This window comes from Corvus kubaryi, unplaced genomic scaffold (genome assembly GCF_017639235.1).
Source record: "Corvus kubaryi isolate FWS band 111438036 unplaced genomic scaffold, C.kubaryi_AGA036_p1.0 split3-73, whole genome shotgun sequence".
NCBI lineage: Eukaryota > Metazoa > Chordata > Aves > Passeriformes > Corvidae > Corvus > Corvus kubaryi.
The window spans coordinates 25,604,259-25,620,755 of NW_024582091.1; the positions used below are offsets into that span (position 1 = coordinate 25,604,259).

Consider the following 16,497-nt stretch of genomic DNA (forward strand, 5'->3'; position numbering starts at 1 on the left):
ACCAGGTTTGGGGAAAAAAAAAAAGAAATTTTCCTCGGAGGAAAGTGAAAGAGATAAAAACTATTTATTTAACAAAGACACAGGAAAAGGATAATAATGCTAAATGATAAAACCTCTCACTGTGGAGAGAAACCTGGGAAGATTTCAGAGTCCTTCTGTAAATGTGGTCTCTCTCCTCCTCCTCCTCGGAGCTGGGTTGTGGGCCCACCTCCAGGGCTTCGGTGGAAAATTCTCCCAATGTGTTCTGATGTTGAAACAGTCCAGAAGAGAAGAAGGGAAAAAACCCGAAGTCCCAGGAAAACAAAGTTCAACTCTCTGTCTCCCTCCAGAGAAAAGGAGCCAAAAACTGGCTGAAAAGCAAGCAGGGTGCTTCCTCTGCTCTTGCTGCTGCAGAAGCAGAGGAGTGTGTGTATATCTGTGTCCTTGAAACAACTGCTTTGGAAAGTTCGCTCAGTTTTTTTCTCTTCCTCCTCTCGGGCTCAGTTTAAAGGCACAGAAAGGCACAAAATTAATTTCTGGGCATAGAGCAGTGATAGGGGATACACATCATAAAGTCACCCCAAGACAGCCCTCCACCAAGAAAGGGGAAGAAGTGCAGCTCCTTCTACAATGCTACACTAGCTAGAAGAAAACAGAAAAATGTTCATACGTTTATCTGCATTTCTCTTGCATGGAAAAATCTTCTTTTTATAGCCTAGCCAATAAAGGACTCAAAGTATCTTTCAGAGATGCATCAAATTGTATTGCAGTTTTTGATCAGTGACAATACTAACCTATGTGCCTTTTGGCATCATCCGCATGCCTGGATTCTTGTGAACACAAATAATCAAACACTTAAGCACTATTTTTATAAATAACTAAGACCTAGAATTAAATTCAGGCAAAACTTACCAGCATTGCATTGGTTAAAGACTGATTAAAAGAGCACAGTTGTGCTAGAAATGCTGCAGGATACAGGATTCCTAGAATAGGACTGACATCCTTCACCATTACTGAAGCAAGTTTTAATTCATGCACGCTTGCTGCTACATCAAAACAAGTCACTTTATTCTCAAAATGCTGTAGATTCAGGTGTCAAATAACATGAGTTCTTTTTAAGGTATGCAATAAATGAAGGACAAGGTGAGTGACAACTATCCAAGGTCAGTTGTCACTAGAGAAGCCATCCAACGGGATTTTAGCACACTCCAGAAACCAAATGCCAGTTTGGAAGTAGAGCAATAACATCAGTTTGAAGCACTTACATGCCATTGCAGTAGCAAAAAAGGAAGGGCTGTCTCCAGTAATCACAGCTTCTTGTTAAAACACCTGAAGAATTCCTGAATATAGCAAAATTCAAAGACTATTTTAGAAAAAATATACCTACAGGAGATTGTCTTCAAAGAAGAGCAGTAACACATGACTGGTACTATAGGGATAAACCATTGTGCGCAGACTTTCAGTGGTGCATTGTAATGAAAACTGAATTCAGTCCTTAAATGCGTGCAGCAGATGGATGATTTTCTGGAAGGCATAGCAATTTTAATAACATCAGGAAGCTCTAGGTTTCCTTCATTCCCATACAGCCTTCTGGAAGGCATAGCAATTTTAATAACATCAGGAAGCTCTAGGTTTCCTTCATTCCCATACAGCCTTTCCAAAACTATAAATTTTTTGCAATTTCTCATCATATGAGACTGAGTTATGTCAATACACATTCATACTTGATACACTACCCAGATACACATCAAGGTCATGATGAGAAACTGAGGTTTCTTCCCCCAGAGCTGGTTATCATTTTAGTCAGTCAGCAACCACAGAACTGCACACCCTCTGTTCTCTTGCTCAAGCATACTGACAAATTCTCTGGCATGTGGGGACTGAGGGAACTGGAAGATGAAGCTGCGATGCATCATATTTGAGAAGTCATGGTAGTCCAGATTAGTTTCCACTGACTGAAAAAGGGGAAATGTAACCCCATTTTTGAAAACAAAAAAATAAAAGGGAAGACCCAAGGAACTCTAGGCCAGTCAGTGCCACCTTGGTGCCTGGCAAGAAGATGGAGCAGATCCACCTGGAATCTATGCTGAAGCACACAGAAAATAAAGAGGCAATTGGTGACAGCCAACATAGCCTCACTATGGACAAATCATGCCTGATCAATCTGGTGGCTTTCCACAATGGGGTTACAGCATTGGTGGATGAAGGAAGAGTGACAGACATCATCTACCTTGACCTGTGCAAAGTACTTGACATTGTCCTGCATGACATCCTTGTCTCTGAACTGGAGAGACATGGATTTGACAGACAGACCAGTTGGTATATAAGGAAGTGGCTGGATGGCCACACTCAGAGTTGCCGTCAATGGCTCAACATCCAAGGGGAGACCAGTGACGAGTGGTGACCTCAGGGCTCGGTATTGGGACCAGCGCTGTTCAATATCTTTGTTGGTGACACGGACAGTGGGACCAAGGACACCCTCAGCAAGTTTGCCAATGACACCAAGCTGAGGGGTGCAGTGGACACGCTGGAGGGCAGGGATGTCATCCAGAGGGACTCGGGCAGGTTTGGAGGTGGGACTGTGCAAACCTCATGAAGTTCAAAGCTAATTGCAAGGTCCTGCACCTGGGTCAGTGCAATCCCAAACAGAAATAGAGGCTGGGGAGTGAATGGACCAACAGCAGCACTGAGAAGAACCTGGAGGTTTCGGTCAATGAGAAGCCCAACATGAGCTGGCAATGTGCACTCACAGCCCAGAACAACTGGGGCTGCATCAAGCAAAGTGTGATCAGCAGGTCATGGAAGGTGATTTTTGCTCTCCACTCCACTCTTGTGAGAACCCACCTGGAGTACTGCACCCATCAGACCCGCTGGAACAAGTCTAGAGGTTGCCCAGAGCAGCTGTGGATACCCCATCCCTGGAAATGTTAAAGCTCCATCCAACCTGGCCTTGGAGCAACCTGGTCTAGTGGAAGATGTCCCTGCCCAGGACAGAGGAGTTGAAACTAGATGATCCTTAAAGTCCCTGCCAATCACAACCACCCCATGGCTCTATGCAATTAGAAAAGAAATAAGGCTCAGAGCAATACCTTTTTCATGAAAGTTCTACCAGCCTCTGTGCAAGCACAGACAGCAGCCCCTCTTCCACCTGACATCCAGTATTGGAAACTTCGCTGTTAGAAAGCAGAGTATTAAGCCTCACAGGTTGTTCCAAGTGTAATGCTTAATGCAGACTTTGCTCCTCTTTGGCTTTAAGTGGAAAACAAGAGTTAAGCTAACATGGAAAAACATGAGCTGAACGAAAATTCTTTTTGAGGTAATTCTAAATCTGAATCAGTATTGTTAAATGCAAAGTTAATACTGTATTTAGGGGAGCTAAGTCTTCAAACCTTGCATTCTTCCTCTTTCCCTTAGTATTTCTCAATTCCCATGGGAAACAGCTCATCTCCAAGTCAGCAAGCAGACACTCCTCTTGGGGATTGCGCACATTAAAGAAAGTTCACAAGTAAAATTCCATTCAACAGATTTTATTTATCAATTTGGTTCTGCAATTACAACTGCTTCAGTTTTCTTCCACTGAAGACAAAATACAAACTTTTACAGCAACACTTGCAGAGAACATTCATAAGGTAACACCTTGATACTTGCACAAGTTGGCTCCAAGAAAAAGCCAGATAACTTGAAGAGTCACTACAATTCAGTGCCTAAAACTGATTTAGGGGCAAGTACAACTACAGATCTATGAGCTACCTTCCACTTCAAAACACAAGGCCAAGAAAAACTGCAAGTTGTTACTTCAGGTTTTTTGCTAGTACACAGCACAGATCAGTTGATACTGCCATTTCACAGAGGAGTAACTACTTTTGACAGTGAGGCAGCCAAGCACATGGTGAAGATGTATAACCCAGCCTCCCTTCCCACCAAACAACTAAAAGGGAAACAAGCCAAGCCACAACTCTGAACTGTGGAATTACACCTTGCTGGCAAGGCTAATGAGCAAGTGGTGTGTAGTGCAGGCCTTCTGGAACGTGATTAAATTGATACAGCTTGAGTTTTTCAGATAGGCATTTGTACATGCCAGAGATCCTGGGTTTCTTAAAGTTTTGGAAAATAGCAATTGCTGGCACCACAACAAATTTAGTAACTAAGGCAAGGTATCCTTCTACCCTTTTAAACAAAATTTGAGGCAAACAAGTAAGCAATTTTAAGGCACTTTAAACATTATTTTTAGTTTGCTTTACCAGCATACTTTATCAGCAACCTAAATCAGGATTAGCAAAGCTCATGAATAAGCATTTCAGCAACGTTTTACAGAGCAACTTTTTTGTGGCAATGTTTTCCATGCTATGAAGTGTTCTATAGAACTTTTCTGCAAGTGTCCCAAAAGAGCCCTTTGAGGCCAAAAATTGTATACTAGGTATAGTTTGCTTCGCTGAGCTAAAGGCAAACTGTCATATTTCAAAAGAGTATTTTGTTCACTTCAAAGCACAGGATACAAGCTCATGCATTTATTTTGAAGAAATAAATGTAGTAAAATAGTTATTAGATAGGGAAAAGACAGATTTAAGTGATTTCACAATAAGGCCAAGGATATACCATCTAACTCACACACATACTGTTGCTGAAAACTGGCTGCTCACTGCTGTTTTCATAAACCTGAGCTGATTGTCTTAGTTTTGTTTAGAAAACCAAAAGCTAATGAACTTAAATGTACAGTACTGGTGAGTAACCTCTGCATTTTGTAGCAATTTGAGTTTTCTATGCAGCACAATAGAAACAATGCCATTCAAACTAGATGAACACAAAGAAGCAACACTATACACTTGAGGAGTCCAACTGAAGTGCACTTAATTTGCTTCGTAATTCAAGTTCCACTGCCGTGACTATTATCTGCTATCAATGCTATTTTTGTATTGGGTGCCAAATCCAGTCAAGTCAGAACAGTAAGACAGTATTACAGATTATCCCAAAACTGATAATTGAGGGATATCATTATGTGCTACCTTCACCACTTGATTTTATCTCTATTTCCATTTTTCCTGTGGGTTTATTTTCACAGGTGCTCAAGTCAGTCTGCGTTGGAGATGACGTACCTTTGACACTCAGATCACATGGCTGATCCAGCCAAGGGAAAAAAAGAACCCTAAACTATTTGTCCTCTAGCAGTTCACTGCAGGGTGACACAAACCTGAAGCCAGTGGGGAAGGGAAAGAAAAAAGGTGTAGCCTGCAGTCCCAGGGTTACAGCAATCCTGACTAGTATCAAATCAGCAGATCCTCTGAGTGACCCTTAATTGCTCCTTCAGCAAGCAGACACACAGGAGGGTCATAAAGAAAAAAACAACAACCCAAACTCTTGAAATTAATTGCAACGAGTTTAAGAACTGTTTGAATGACAAAAACATCAGGATTTCCCAAACATCAGTATTTCAAGTATAAATGTGAGTTGTTGCCTTTTTGGACAGGGAGTGAACTGAATTATATCACTAGTTTTATGGTTGGTCTTTGCAGGCCAGAACAAAAGCTAAACGAGTCAAAGCTTCTGTTTGTAACTGAACATCGCTGTACCATACTCCTCACTCTAAACCAAAATCACTAAGGGACAGTTATTCCAGGGAATTTTTTTTTTTAAACTGGAATGCTCAAGTCACATGTATTCTATATTCCTACCTAAAGCTAATATTAGAAGTTTTATTTATCTTTGAGATAGCTGGGACACGCTTACAGCCTACTGAAATTTAGTCTTTTAAGGCACTAATATTTATTTCCCCATTAGAAGGATTATTCCTACATCCACCCTCAACATTAATTGGAAATGGCATAGGAATTCTGTTTGGAATGAAGTATTTTATGAGGCAACTTTTATACTTTTATTCTTGGGTAAAAAAAAAAAAAAAGAAAAGGGTTATGTTATTCTGTTAAGACATTATCTAATTCTACATTTTATCCATCTTTCTAGCAACACGCTGTAAGAGCCATAAGCTACTACAAATGGTATTTCACTCCCTGAAATCAGTCACCAATAATTCACATCTTGATAAAACTGAAGGGATACTGTATCAGATGTTGTTCAAATTAGCCTTCAGAATAAGTCATTTTAAGATTGTCTACTGGACAGTGTTGCCACTGAATAAGAATCTTGGAACATTCTACATTTGGCATATCAAGAAAAGTCCCACATCAGCAGCCACTAAAGGAAAATAAAACAGCCATTAGAACCCATGCAGCATATTGCAAGTAATCCTGTTGAAGAGATTGATATCACTTCTTGTGAATATAATGTTGCAAAAATATTCATTTAAAGTCTTCTTTTAGAGATTTAAAGGATATTATGAACTGCTGTCTTCCATGAGCAACAGAAAATATTTTGGTTCCGTGAACTACAGGTGTTGGGCTACTAGTCCATTACCACGGGGCAGGTCCTAAAGTGTGTGGTAATTTCGGTCTTTAGATCTGCAGAATTTGTACAGAAAGAAAATAACAGCCTGCAGACCCAGAACAAGCACAATTCCACCTATGAAACTCGCAGCATCAAACGTAGATTTGCGTGGAACAGGTACAGGAGCCACAGTAGTACTTGAGCCTGCTGAACACCAAAATAGAAATTTTAAGTGCACAATGCTCACAACAGTTTTACAAATTTTAGTGCTGTATTCTTTGTATTAGGATTACTCAAAGCATCAAAACACCGATAAGAAAACAAAAAATAATCAAAGTAAAGCCAGCATCGGCATTTAGATTAGTGGTATTGAATTCTGATTAAATGCTGTTTGTTAAAGGCTAGAGCTATTTATAGACAAACTGCTCTGGACTTCAATACTGAGCAATAACCAGCTGGACTTTATTTGTACTTCAAAAAGCCAAAGCCTTCCTCCTTTACATAGAATATATTATTGATATGCTCACATTCAAGACACGTTTTCCAGTTTCTGCTCCTTGCTCTAGTTTGTTTTTTTTTTTCCCTTAAATTTAAAATAAATTGTTGTCTTCCATCTACTGTACTTTACCCCAAGAGTTAGGCTTAAAAAAACAGCTGAAGTCACAACAAACACAAGTCTGGAAGTAACAGCCATCTACTGATGGGTAGTTTTAAAGAGCTTTACTTTTTGAGAGCTTTTCATTAAATGGCATATCTAGGGCTGACTTGGAAATAAAATATTTCAGCTTATTCCCATCACTGTAGCAAAGTTTCACTTAACAAAAAAAAAGCATCCCATTATTATGCTGCAAAAACAAAATACCACCTCCCAAAGACAGGGGAGTTAACAAGTGACTGCCAACCACACTATTAAAATCATCCAGCTGATCTCATTTGACCAACATGTTTCTGACTTTTTATATCTCACCAATTAGCTCTATTTCTCAGGCTATATAACCTTGCTACTCACATACATGACCTTAACAAAATTAGACTTGTCATAACGTTAGAAGTGACAGCACCAGATACACCAATTCTACTTTCATGTTGTCACTTGGTGAGTCTTTCAAGGTAACACTTTTAAAGTGACACTGACTTCTAAGTATTCTATGCTTTAATTATGGTAGTAGTAACAGTTACCTGCAGTTGTGGGTGTTGTGGTAGCTGAAGTCATGGTAGTTTTAGGCACAGGAGCATGAGTAGTTGCATTGGTGACGTTGGCTGTTTGAGAAAAGACAGTATGTACACACCATAAACTTCAATACCAAAGTTCACAAGCACTAAAGTTCCTACACAAATGATTTTTCCTGTTTTGCTTTAACAAGAACAAGCTTTGCCCTCAGACTGTATCCCACACAATTTAGGTGCTGAACTGCGTTAAGCCAAGTTTCTGCAATAAGGATTATTTTCAAACTTGCATACTATTGGTATCCAAATATTTCAAGTTTCTCCACAGATCAGTGATTCTTTGCTCAGACAAAAGGACTTTTCTTTCAAGCGCTCATATAAATGCTGGTACTTGAACAAGAATCAAGAGATCTGCTTCAAGACAATCAAGAATCTGCATCAAGGCAAAGGACTTTAATTAAGCAGCCGTTACAATCAGTTAGTATTAATTGTACTAAGAAAGTACTTAATGTAATACCTCTAGACAGGAGATACACACTCTTTCTTCTCTTGTCCTCAAAACACTAACTGTGAATGCCATCACTGGAATAAAACCACTCACCTAAACCAAAACTGTCTCCTAAGAACTTTCATTATCAAGCCACACAAGCTGGGTGTCTGACCTCTCCCCACTTCCCTAAAGATTAGTATTACTTAAAATTAATCACTATTTCACTATGTGCCTGGGACAAGTGTCAACATTTGTGGGTTTACTCAAAGCTGCTGTACATTAGGCTGTTCTGAGCCTAATCAAGTACCAACTTGTCATCTCCCAGCTCCCTTGATCAGCAAGATTTAAAAATTAGATGATTTTTAAGAACTTCATTGTAGAGCTGGCAGAGAAATTTTTGAACAAAAAACCCCCAAACTCCTAAGAATTCATGATTAGCAGAAATTATCAATTCAATTACAACTGAGTCAATTTTTAACAGAGAAAATGCTTCCTGCCAACATAATTATGAGTTTTCTAAAATCCACTTCTTCCAGACCTTGGAACCATTTATGCATTCTGCACATCAGATGTTTAGTAGTCAAGCTACTACAATGAACTGTGGAAGAAGCCCCTGTCTTTCATTTCATTCACCAGTTCCTAGTTTGCTGCCCTTCTGAGTTCAGTGCTACTGTATTACCTTGTCATGGGTTAGCATAGCTGCAGAAGTGATGTTCTTGCAAAGGGGTGCTTACAGCTTCCTCTATGACCTGACAGAATCTATCAGCTGGCCAGTTTGAATATGGACAATTTTTTAAGCCACTTAAAAATTTTGACTGCCTCTGTGGTCCACATTTAAGAATGGACAAACCCCGGGGAAGCTCTCTCTTGCTTCCTGCCTTGGGACAGGTAACTGGGCTCAACCCATGCAGCCCAGTGGGGCCAGGCCGGGCCACAGCCATCCTGGAGCCGATGGGCCCTGTTCCACCCACAGCCCCCCTGCCCTGCTACCTGCAGACAGAGCAGCCCCTCCCCTCTCCAGTGAGGCCAAGATTCAGCTGAAGCTGCCCTGCTGCCTGGCAAAGATCATGTGACCAACAGCAATAAGCCACATTCCAGCTGCAAGGCCTGAGTGAGATTAACCCTTTTAGTGCTATGAAGAGCTGAAAACCTGAGGGAGGAGAAAGAGGAGATGCTTAAAGCTGAAATTCTGTTGTAAAGCTATGGTGGTGATGTACTGTGATATATCAGAGTACCTGTTGTAATTTCGTGAAAGCATGAGCGGTGGAGCGTTCAACTTGTGAGCAAAAGCACCTGTGCTGGAATAAGCAAATGCTGAAGCAGCTGTAATTTCATGAGAAGTTTGAACAGGGAGAGATGGAAGCGATGAGGACTCTTGCTCCAAATTGGAAGGAGAAGACCTCAGTTCCTAGAGATGCTCCCAGAGATAGTCCTAGAGATGAAGATGATGAGGACCCTTTTTCTCCCAGGGAAGGGGGAGGGCCTCTATTCCTAGAGATAAAGATGCTCCCACAGATGGGTGAAGAGAACCTTTGTTTTTGAACAGCTCAACCTTAAAATGGTATCCCAGTAGCTCAAGACTGGACCCTCGAAAGCAGTTGTGGGGAAAGCTGCAAGTCGGGGGAAGGGACTCTCACATGCGAGCAGAGAACCAACATGGGCAGCTGTCTCATGATACTGAAGCCATGAGAGAACTTCTTGTGGAGATGTCTCCACAGCATGAGCAAGAGAGACTCCTCTCCCTAAGTGAACTGAACAAGGTTATTATAGAAGTGGTAAACTGACTGAAAATCTCAAGGTTTGTCTTTTTACATTGTCAGTGGGTGAACGGAGAAAGGTGGGGGGAGGAGAAGAGTCCTGAAGGTGTGGTCTGATTTTTTTTTCTTCCTTTTAGATCTGTTAATAAACTTCTTTATATTCTTTTTAAGTTTTGTGCCTGCTTTGCTTTCTCCTAAATCTTCTCTCACAGAAGGTAAATAAGTAAGTAATGAGTATTTTGGACCTAACCACTACACTCTAATTGGTGTTTCTGCCCGGTTACAAACTGAACCCACTACATACCTATAGGAGTATGAGCTGTGGTGGCAGAACTGGTTGTGGTGGCATTGGAAGTCACATTGGAAGATGCCGTGGTTGCATGGGAAGATGCTGTGGTTGCATTGGAAGATGCTGTGGTTGCATTGGAAGATGCTGTGGTTGCATTGGTAGGTGGTACAGTGGTAGAAGAAACATTGTTAGAAGAAACTGCAGGAGCTATGAAAAAATAAAGAGTTACATTAGAGAGATTAACGATGGTATTAACTAAAAAACAATCCAACAAAACAACATCAGCAGGCACAGCTTTAGGAATTTCATACAGCACTGAGTTCTACTGTAGTTTTAGCTTGAAATTACAAAGCTTTTGAATCCACCATACTAATACCAAAAGTTGCATGAGTGAATACATGAAAAGTCTTGTCACAGGCAGCCCAATAAAGCCAGTGTTCAACTGGCAACTCAAGATTCCTCAAAGCAAACCTGAGTGAGAAGAACCCTCCTGTCCAAGCAGGAACTGTGCATGCTTTACACAGGAGAACACTAGGTATAGAGTACCGCTTCCCAACCTCACTGCAACTGAGACTGAACCTGAGCTATCAAGTTCAACTACAAATCAGAGTTTGTTAGACAATTGAATCAGAATGGAGGGAAAACCAATAAAGAGTTTGAAAGTTTAGCTGCAGTTCCTGTTCTGAGAGTTGTTGTTGGATGTAGGTGCTGTCAGCTTCAGAAAAAAAAACCCCTCACAACCTGCAAGGACACAGAACTGTGAAGCCTCCTGCAACTTACTGTGCTATCAGTTAATCACACATAGACAGCTTATCTAAACTGATACATCAGCAAGCCTCCTGCTGAAAAAGCAGGATCTCCAGAAGCCTTTAATGCTCAGGCTCATTCAAGTGTGGTTATTTACATCTTGAACATAATTCAGCACGGTAGGAAATCAGAGCTGACTGTTTCTACAGAGATAGGTTGGATATATCAGAATCTACATTCTCTTGGCTACCACTTGCATCTCTGTAGTTTAAGATCACCTTAAAGGCTGCCTACGTTCTTCCCATGTCACTTCCCTTGAGGCAGTGTTGAGCCAAAACAATTGAGAATTAGTAAGGTATACAGATTTCTCTCACACCTACAAAGACCCCCTACTAAGGGTGACGATTTACTTCCCTGAATTTGCAGAAGTTAAACACAACAACCTGATAATGTCACCAAAAGTTTAACAGGAACAGATTGTAGAAACACTTCTTAGGTACACAACAAGGCAGTTTAACAGCATGCTCTCTTTGGAAAGCACTAAAAAACCGTTCTTTCAGCACTCCTGATTAAGAGGTGATTGTTACAATTTTAGAAACAACACACAAGTGCAAGTCAAAAGGAATTATTTCTGACTGGCTGTCACCACCACAAGACAGCCCAAAGCAGCGTGGAAGCTTCAACTCTGTTGGTGGAGCCAGCCTCTTTAGCAGAACTGTTGAATTCATCTAGATAAGATTATTCAGAGTTTTCATTTGCTGTTCTAGATTTTAAAACCAGAAAATCCTATTTTAAAGTCTATTTCTTATCAGCATTCAGAAAAACTAAAATTTGGGGGCTTTCACATAAGTGAAATTCAAGACCTTATCTAAATTATTCATATCCTGCAAAACTGCTTTGCACAGGAAGCACAAAAGTCTGAAGTAGATATGCAACTGAGCACATTCCTGGCATGAAGGATTTATCTTACGCAGTTCTATATCCCAGACTCTTTATTTCAGAACTGCATGAAGACTTGTGCTAGTTAACAATTAAAACTGGAAGGTTCGTAAGCTTTTCCTATTTACTGCATCTCAGATGACTTAGCAGGTGACATTTTTTGTTCAATATGCAGCTTACTGCCTTGAAGACACTGACAAATTCCTTAAGATATGCTGTATCTAACAAGAAACACCTATTTTAATCTAAGAAACCAAGGTGGTAGCCAGACGAGTGTCAGGCTTCCCGAAACAGCAACAGTAAGCAGTTAACTGAAGGCACAATGGAATTGTGTATTTTAGTATCACATATCATACCTTTAAACAGGAAACAAAGGGCTTATTTACATACTTGTACAGGCTTATGTAAATTGTAGAAGGCATATCAACAAAAGGACAACAGACAAAGGAGTTCTAAACACAACTGCTTCACATTAAACCACATGAAATCTGAGTATCTAAACACTTACATGAACACTGTGTTTCAACTTTACATTGTCCATACTTTGTCAGTTTTGCTGTTACACTGACACACATATTGCTTTCGTTTCCTGTCAGAAAAGAAGAGATAAGATATTTTACAGTAGATGAAGTCTAAGGTGCTTGAGACACTGTTCCTAAATACTGATAAGCTGTTCGTAGGACAAACTAAACACCATCTGCTAGCCAAGATAACATTAAAGCCACTTTAATATACAGGACTTCAGTATTATATTAATAATAAAAGAAATTTTAGTGTTTTCTTTCACTACAGTTACTCCCCCACTGAACACTTAAGCAATATTTACAACACACAATTATGCACCATTTTGCTGTACCAGTACTGTTTGACGTTTTTTCTTCATAGCTGATAAAATCAAACAGCGTTTCTACTACTTTGTGGCATTTTCCAAGTTAAACATTTTGCATGTCTATGGCAGCATCATTAAAAAAATATCTTACTGTCTTAAAAAATTCTACATCCAAGCAAAACTTTGTTCCAGCTTTTCAAACTGGTCCTTGACCTTGAAATTGTTGAAGATGTCAGTTTCTTATTCTCTGCCTGCATATCCTTCTCCCTTAAAAAAAGTTACACAGATCTCTTGGGTTTTTGCAGGATGTGCCTGGTGGTTCAACACCACATGCAGAACTAGAGAAATAGCTTCTTGAAGGGCAAGCTCCACCCAAAATTGATTTCATTAGTTCCAATGCATCCTAGCCTTCACATATAACATTTCTTGGTCATCTACAATCAAGTGGTACAAAAACCACTACAACAGTTAAACCATTCTGTTTCTACCTCATGTAAGAAGTACTAATAATCCACATGAGGAGTGCTTATGTAATCTGTATGATTTTGTCAACAGCAACTTCCTGTCTTCCAGGACTGAGTACCAGAGGTCACCTAAATGTAGTTACATCCAATTCACCTGCAATGGGAAAAACAAGGCTCTAACTGAGACCAGCTAATGGTTCTTTGGCTCTGTTATGCTCCCTTCAGTGGGGTGCAATTCTCAGTTTTATGAACACTGCTGTTAACCACTCTTACTTAATTAATTCCTCTTGCTTATTGCATTTCAGTTCAGGAGTAGCGGTTGCAACCAGCAGGCCCATGACAAAACCTCAAAAAGGACTGAAGCACAGAGCTGTGCCTGCATCTCAGGATCCACTTGTGACTCCCTAACAGCAAACACAAGTGACTTGTTTGTCCTAAAAACATTCTGAACCACCTGGAAAACATAAGCTTATCAAAAGCACAGATTTAAATCAGAAGCCTTAAAAATCTGGGAATATTTTGAACATGTTACATATCTCAAGTTCTCAGGTGAAGACAGGTAGGACTCATGTTAATGCTTCATTAGGTTGTAAACAACATCAGTGTAGGTGAAGTGTAAGGTTCTGCACGGTGTTGAGGAACCCATTCAGTGCAGGTAGCTTGGTGAGCAGTGGCAGTGAGAGCTGCAGGTTGAGCTCTGGAGGGCGGGAGAGGCACAAGGCTGGGATCTGCAGACCATTTACATAACAAAGAACACGAGGACCTGTGGCCCAGCCAGGTGACTGGACACAGAGACATGGCAGGGGCTGACGATCCCAGACTTTAGCCCACAGACTGTGAGGGTATAAAAGCCCATGGATTCCTTTGTTGGGGGGGTCCTCCTCGGATGCACCAGCTTGAGCTGGTTATTGCACTGTGAATAAATTGTTTTATAGAACAAGACATCTGAGACTCTGCAATGGGAAACCTGGGGCTGAACTGGTAAGGAAACCTGGTCTGACAGGGTGTGAGGGGGTGTGAAGGGAGCCAAGCCAGGCACCTGTCAGGTCACTGGAGCCACCCACTGCAAAGGGGCCTTGGTCCTGGCAGTGAAAGTCTCTGGTGATGCGAGTTTGACTGCCAGAGTCTCCTGAAGGGTCAGACAGGGAAGTTTCCCTAACCTTGGCAGAGTAAGGATCTGTACTGCACAGCCCTCCTTACCGTCACATTTGATCCACTGGCAGCCTTCTGAATTTGTCTTATTAATACAGGAGCTGCAGTCAGAAAAGTTTCCACAGATGTCTAAAACGGAAAAAAAAACCCCATTGATTAGAACACTATCAAGAGAGCAACTCTGCCCACAGAAACAAATAGTAGATCTGTACCCTTCCATATGTACATCTCCCAGGTTAAGGCACAATCTTCTTCACTGAACAAACTACAACTGAAAGCTACAACTTATGAATGCTTTTGACAAGAAATAAATGCATTTCCCTCCAGATACTACAGATACTCTGAAACCAGACTCCATATGCATACCACGATTTTGCCCCTGCAACCTCTAATTACAGTAAACTCAGGTAATAGAGCATACACCACACTAGTGAAGATACCAAAGTCCACTAAATTAATTTTGCAGTTCATTGAAGCCTCAGATGGTAAGTGCTTGTTTCCTTTTGATTACATTTTTCCTTTAGGTAATACAGGCAGCTATAAATAATCCTACAGTAGAAAGCAATCAAAGTAGGGGAAATAAAGACAAGAACCTGGAGAAATTAATGTACACATGCATAAAAAGAGAGCAGAAAAAAAAAGGCCAATCTATTTGTATTTTGCTCACAGCAGAAGCCAGCAATCTAACCAGTCCAGCAGCTTTTCTACAACAATCTCAAACATTGTTACCTTAAAACCACAATGACAACACATCCTCTAACTGGATCAAGTAAGATCTTCTCCCAATCTACAGTTTTACCATATTAGTTTTAATTCAGACTTACTCATACAGCCATCATACTCGGAAAACCCACATACAACCCACAACTCTTTCTGTTGCATGCTCTCCAACACATTGTACATCATACCCACCCACTCCAGGCACCTTGGGGTAACCTTCCATTTTTCTCCAAGAAAGGAACGCTGCTATCCACAGATCTTTGGCACACTCATTTACCTCTCAAGTAACAACTACAAACATATTAACTAACTTCAGTATTCTGACAATCCGACTTAAGACTGAATCTACCCAGTGCTTCTCTCGGTTATGGTAGGACCAGCTCAGAAAGGCTGGCACTATTTCTTCCCTTTCACATAAGAAAATATGAAAAGCCCTTTGGGGGTTTGCATGGGTGAGGTGTGCAACAGCTGCCCTATTGCCTTCAGGAAGGTAGCACTAAAGGCACTTCAAGAGCTACATGACTGTTTCTCATAACAGATTTCAGGAGAAAAAAAAAAATCAGAGGAAAAAAAGTCAGCCAATTATTGTGGGTATACATCTGAGGAATGATCACAGCCCACTCAACGGCCTCTGACAAATGAATAACCTTCACTTTTGTAGATTCCCCACTGGCATGTGGAAAATTTAGCACAGTACATCTGTTAAGACAGGAAGACAGCAGACAGAGCCAGCTTATACCAGGTACACTAGGACTTCTAATTTAGCTTCAAAACCAGCTTTCCCAGACTAACAGGGGAGGATCAGATTTGCCAGAGTAAAGGATCAGGAGTTTTCATCAATGAGCTGTTAACTTCGGAACCTGTGGCAAGGTCTCAGACGTTGTCCCAATGCTACCTCCTGCTATCAAAGGCTCTCCTGGGGTCTTTTACATGGGCTAACAGCAAGTTCCCCAGCTCTCCCCATCAGCAGACGCCTGCTCTTCACTGAAAAAAAAAGAAGACTCTGATACCACGAACTCAGCTTTTCAGCCTAGGCAAGCTGACGGTTGCTCCTAAGATAAACCCGCTGTACTGGCTCTCGCACAGGCTAAATTCGGATACTCCCCTTACACTCGAGGAGGAAACCAGGAAACACTAGAGGGGTCTGTTCCGCTGGCCCAACAGTGCCCTCTCCCGTCGCAGCGGAGAGGCGTGTTAACCTGCGGCTGAGCAGTCCCGGAGCAGCCCACGGCTCCCGCAGGGCGTCCCACGCCGGCCTGCACCCCGCCGGCGGGGCAGGGCTGGAGACGAAATCCATAAGGGCTGGAGCAGCGGTGACCGGGCAGCGTCACCCTCGGCTGCACCCAGCGCCACTACGGAACGCGGCCAGGGAACGCTGAAGCACTTCCAAACAACTTTTTGTTTCGTCTTTTTTGTTGTTGTCTCCGCGTTTTGGGGCTCCGGGCGCATTTCGCGGCTCTCGGCCCCGCAAACACTTTGGCAAACAGCCCACAGAGCCCGAGCTGTGGACAGCTGGGGGCAAACCCCCAGGACGAGTAACGGGGCTCACACCCGGATAAGGAACACGGGACAGCAGGAACAGAACG

The 16,497-nt window shown here is 41.6% G+C and overlaps 1 protein-coding gene across 3 annotated transcripts in view; it reads right to left on the bottom strand.

The window, feature by feature from the left end:
* Positions 1–3,490: 3,490 nt before the first annotated feature.
* The window catches only part of CD164 (CD164 molecule), a 13,815-nt gene continuing 808 nt past the window's right edge, over positions 3,491–16,497 (bottom strand). The window contains exons 1-6 of one of the 3 annotated variants that reach the window (XM_042016747.1): positions 16,111–16,485; positions 14,240–14,320; positions 12,255–12,335; positions 10,076–10,267; positions 7,537–7,617; positions 3,491–6,561 (exon numbers count right to left, since the gene is read on the bottom strand). In XM_042016747.1, the coding sequence (XP_041872681.1) occupies positions 6,401–6,561; positions 7,537–7,617; positions 10,076–10,267; positions 12,255–12,335; positions 14,240–14,320; positions 16,111–16,360 (846 nt within the window). In that variant the 5' untranslated portion in view covers positions 16,361–16,485 and the 3' untranslated portion in view covers positions 3,491–6,400. Of the gene's footprint in view, positions 6,565–7,536; positions 7,618–10,075; positions 10,268–12,254; positions 12,336–14,239; positions 14,321–16,110; positions 16,486–16,497 lie in introns of those variants that run through there. The other 2 variants (XM_042016746.1, XM_042016748.1) reach the window with 2 other exon arrangements.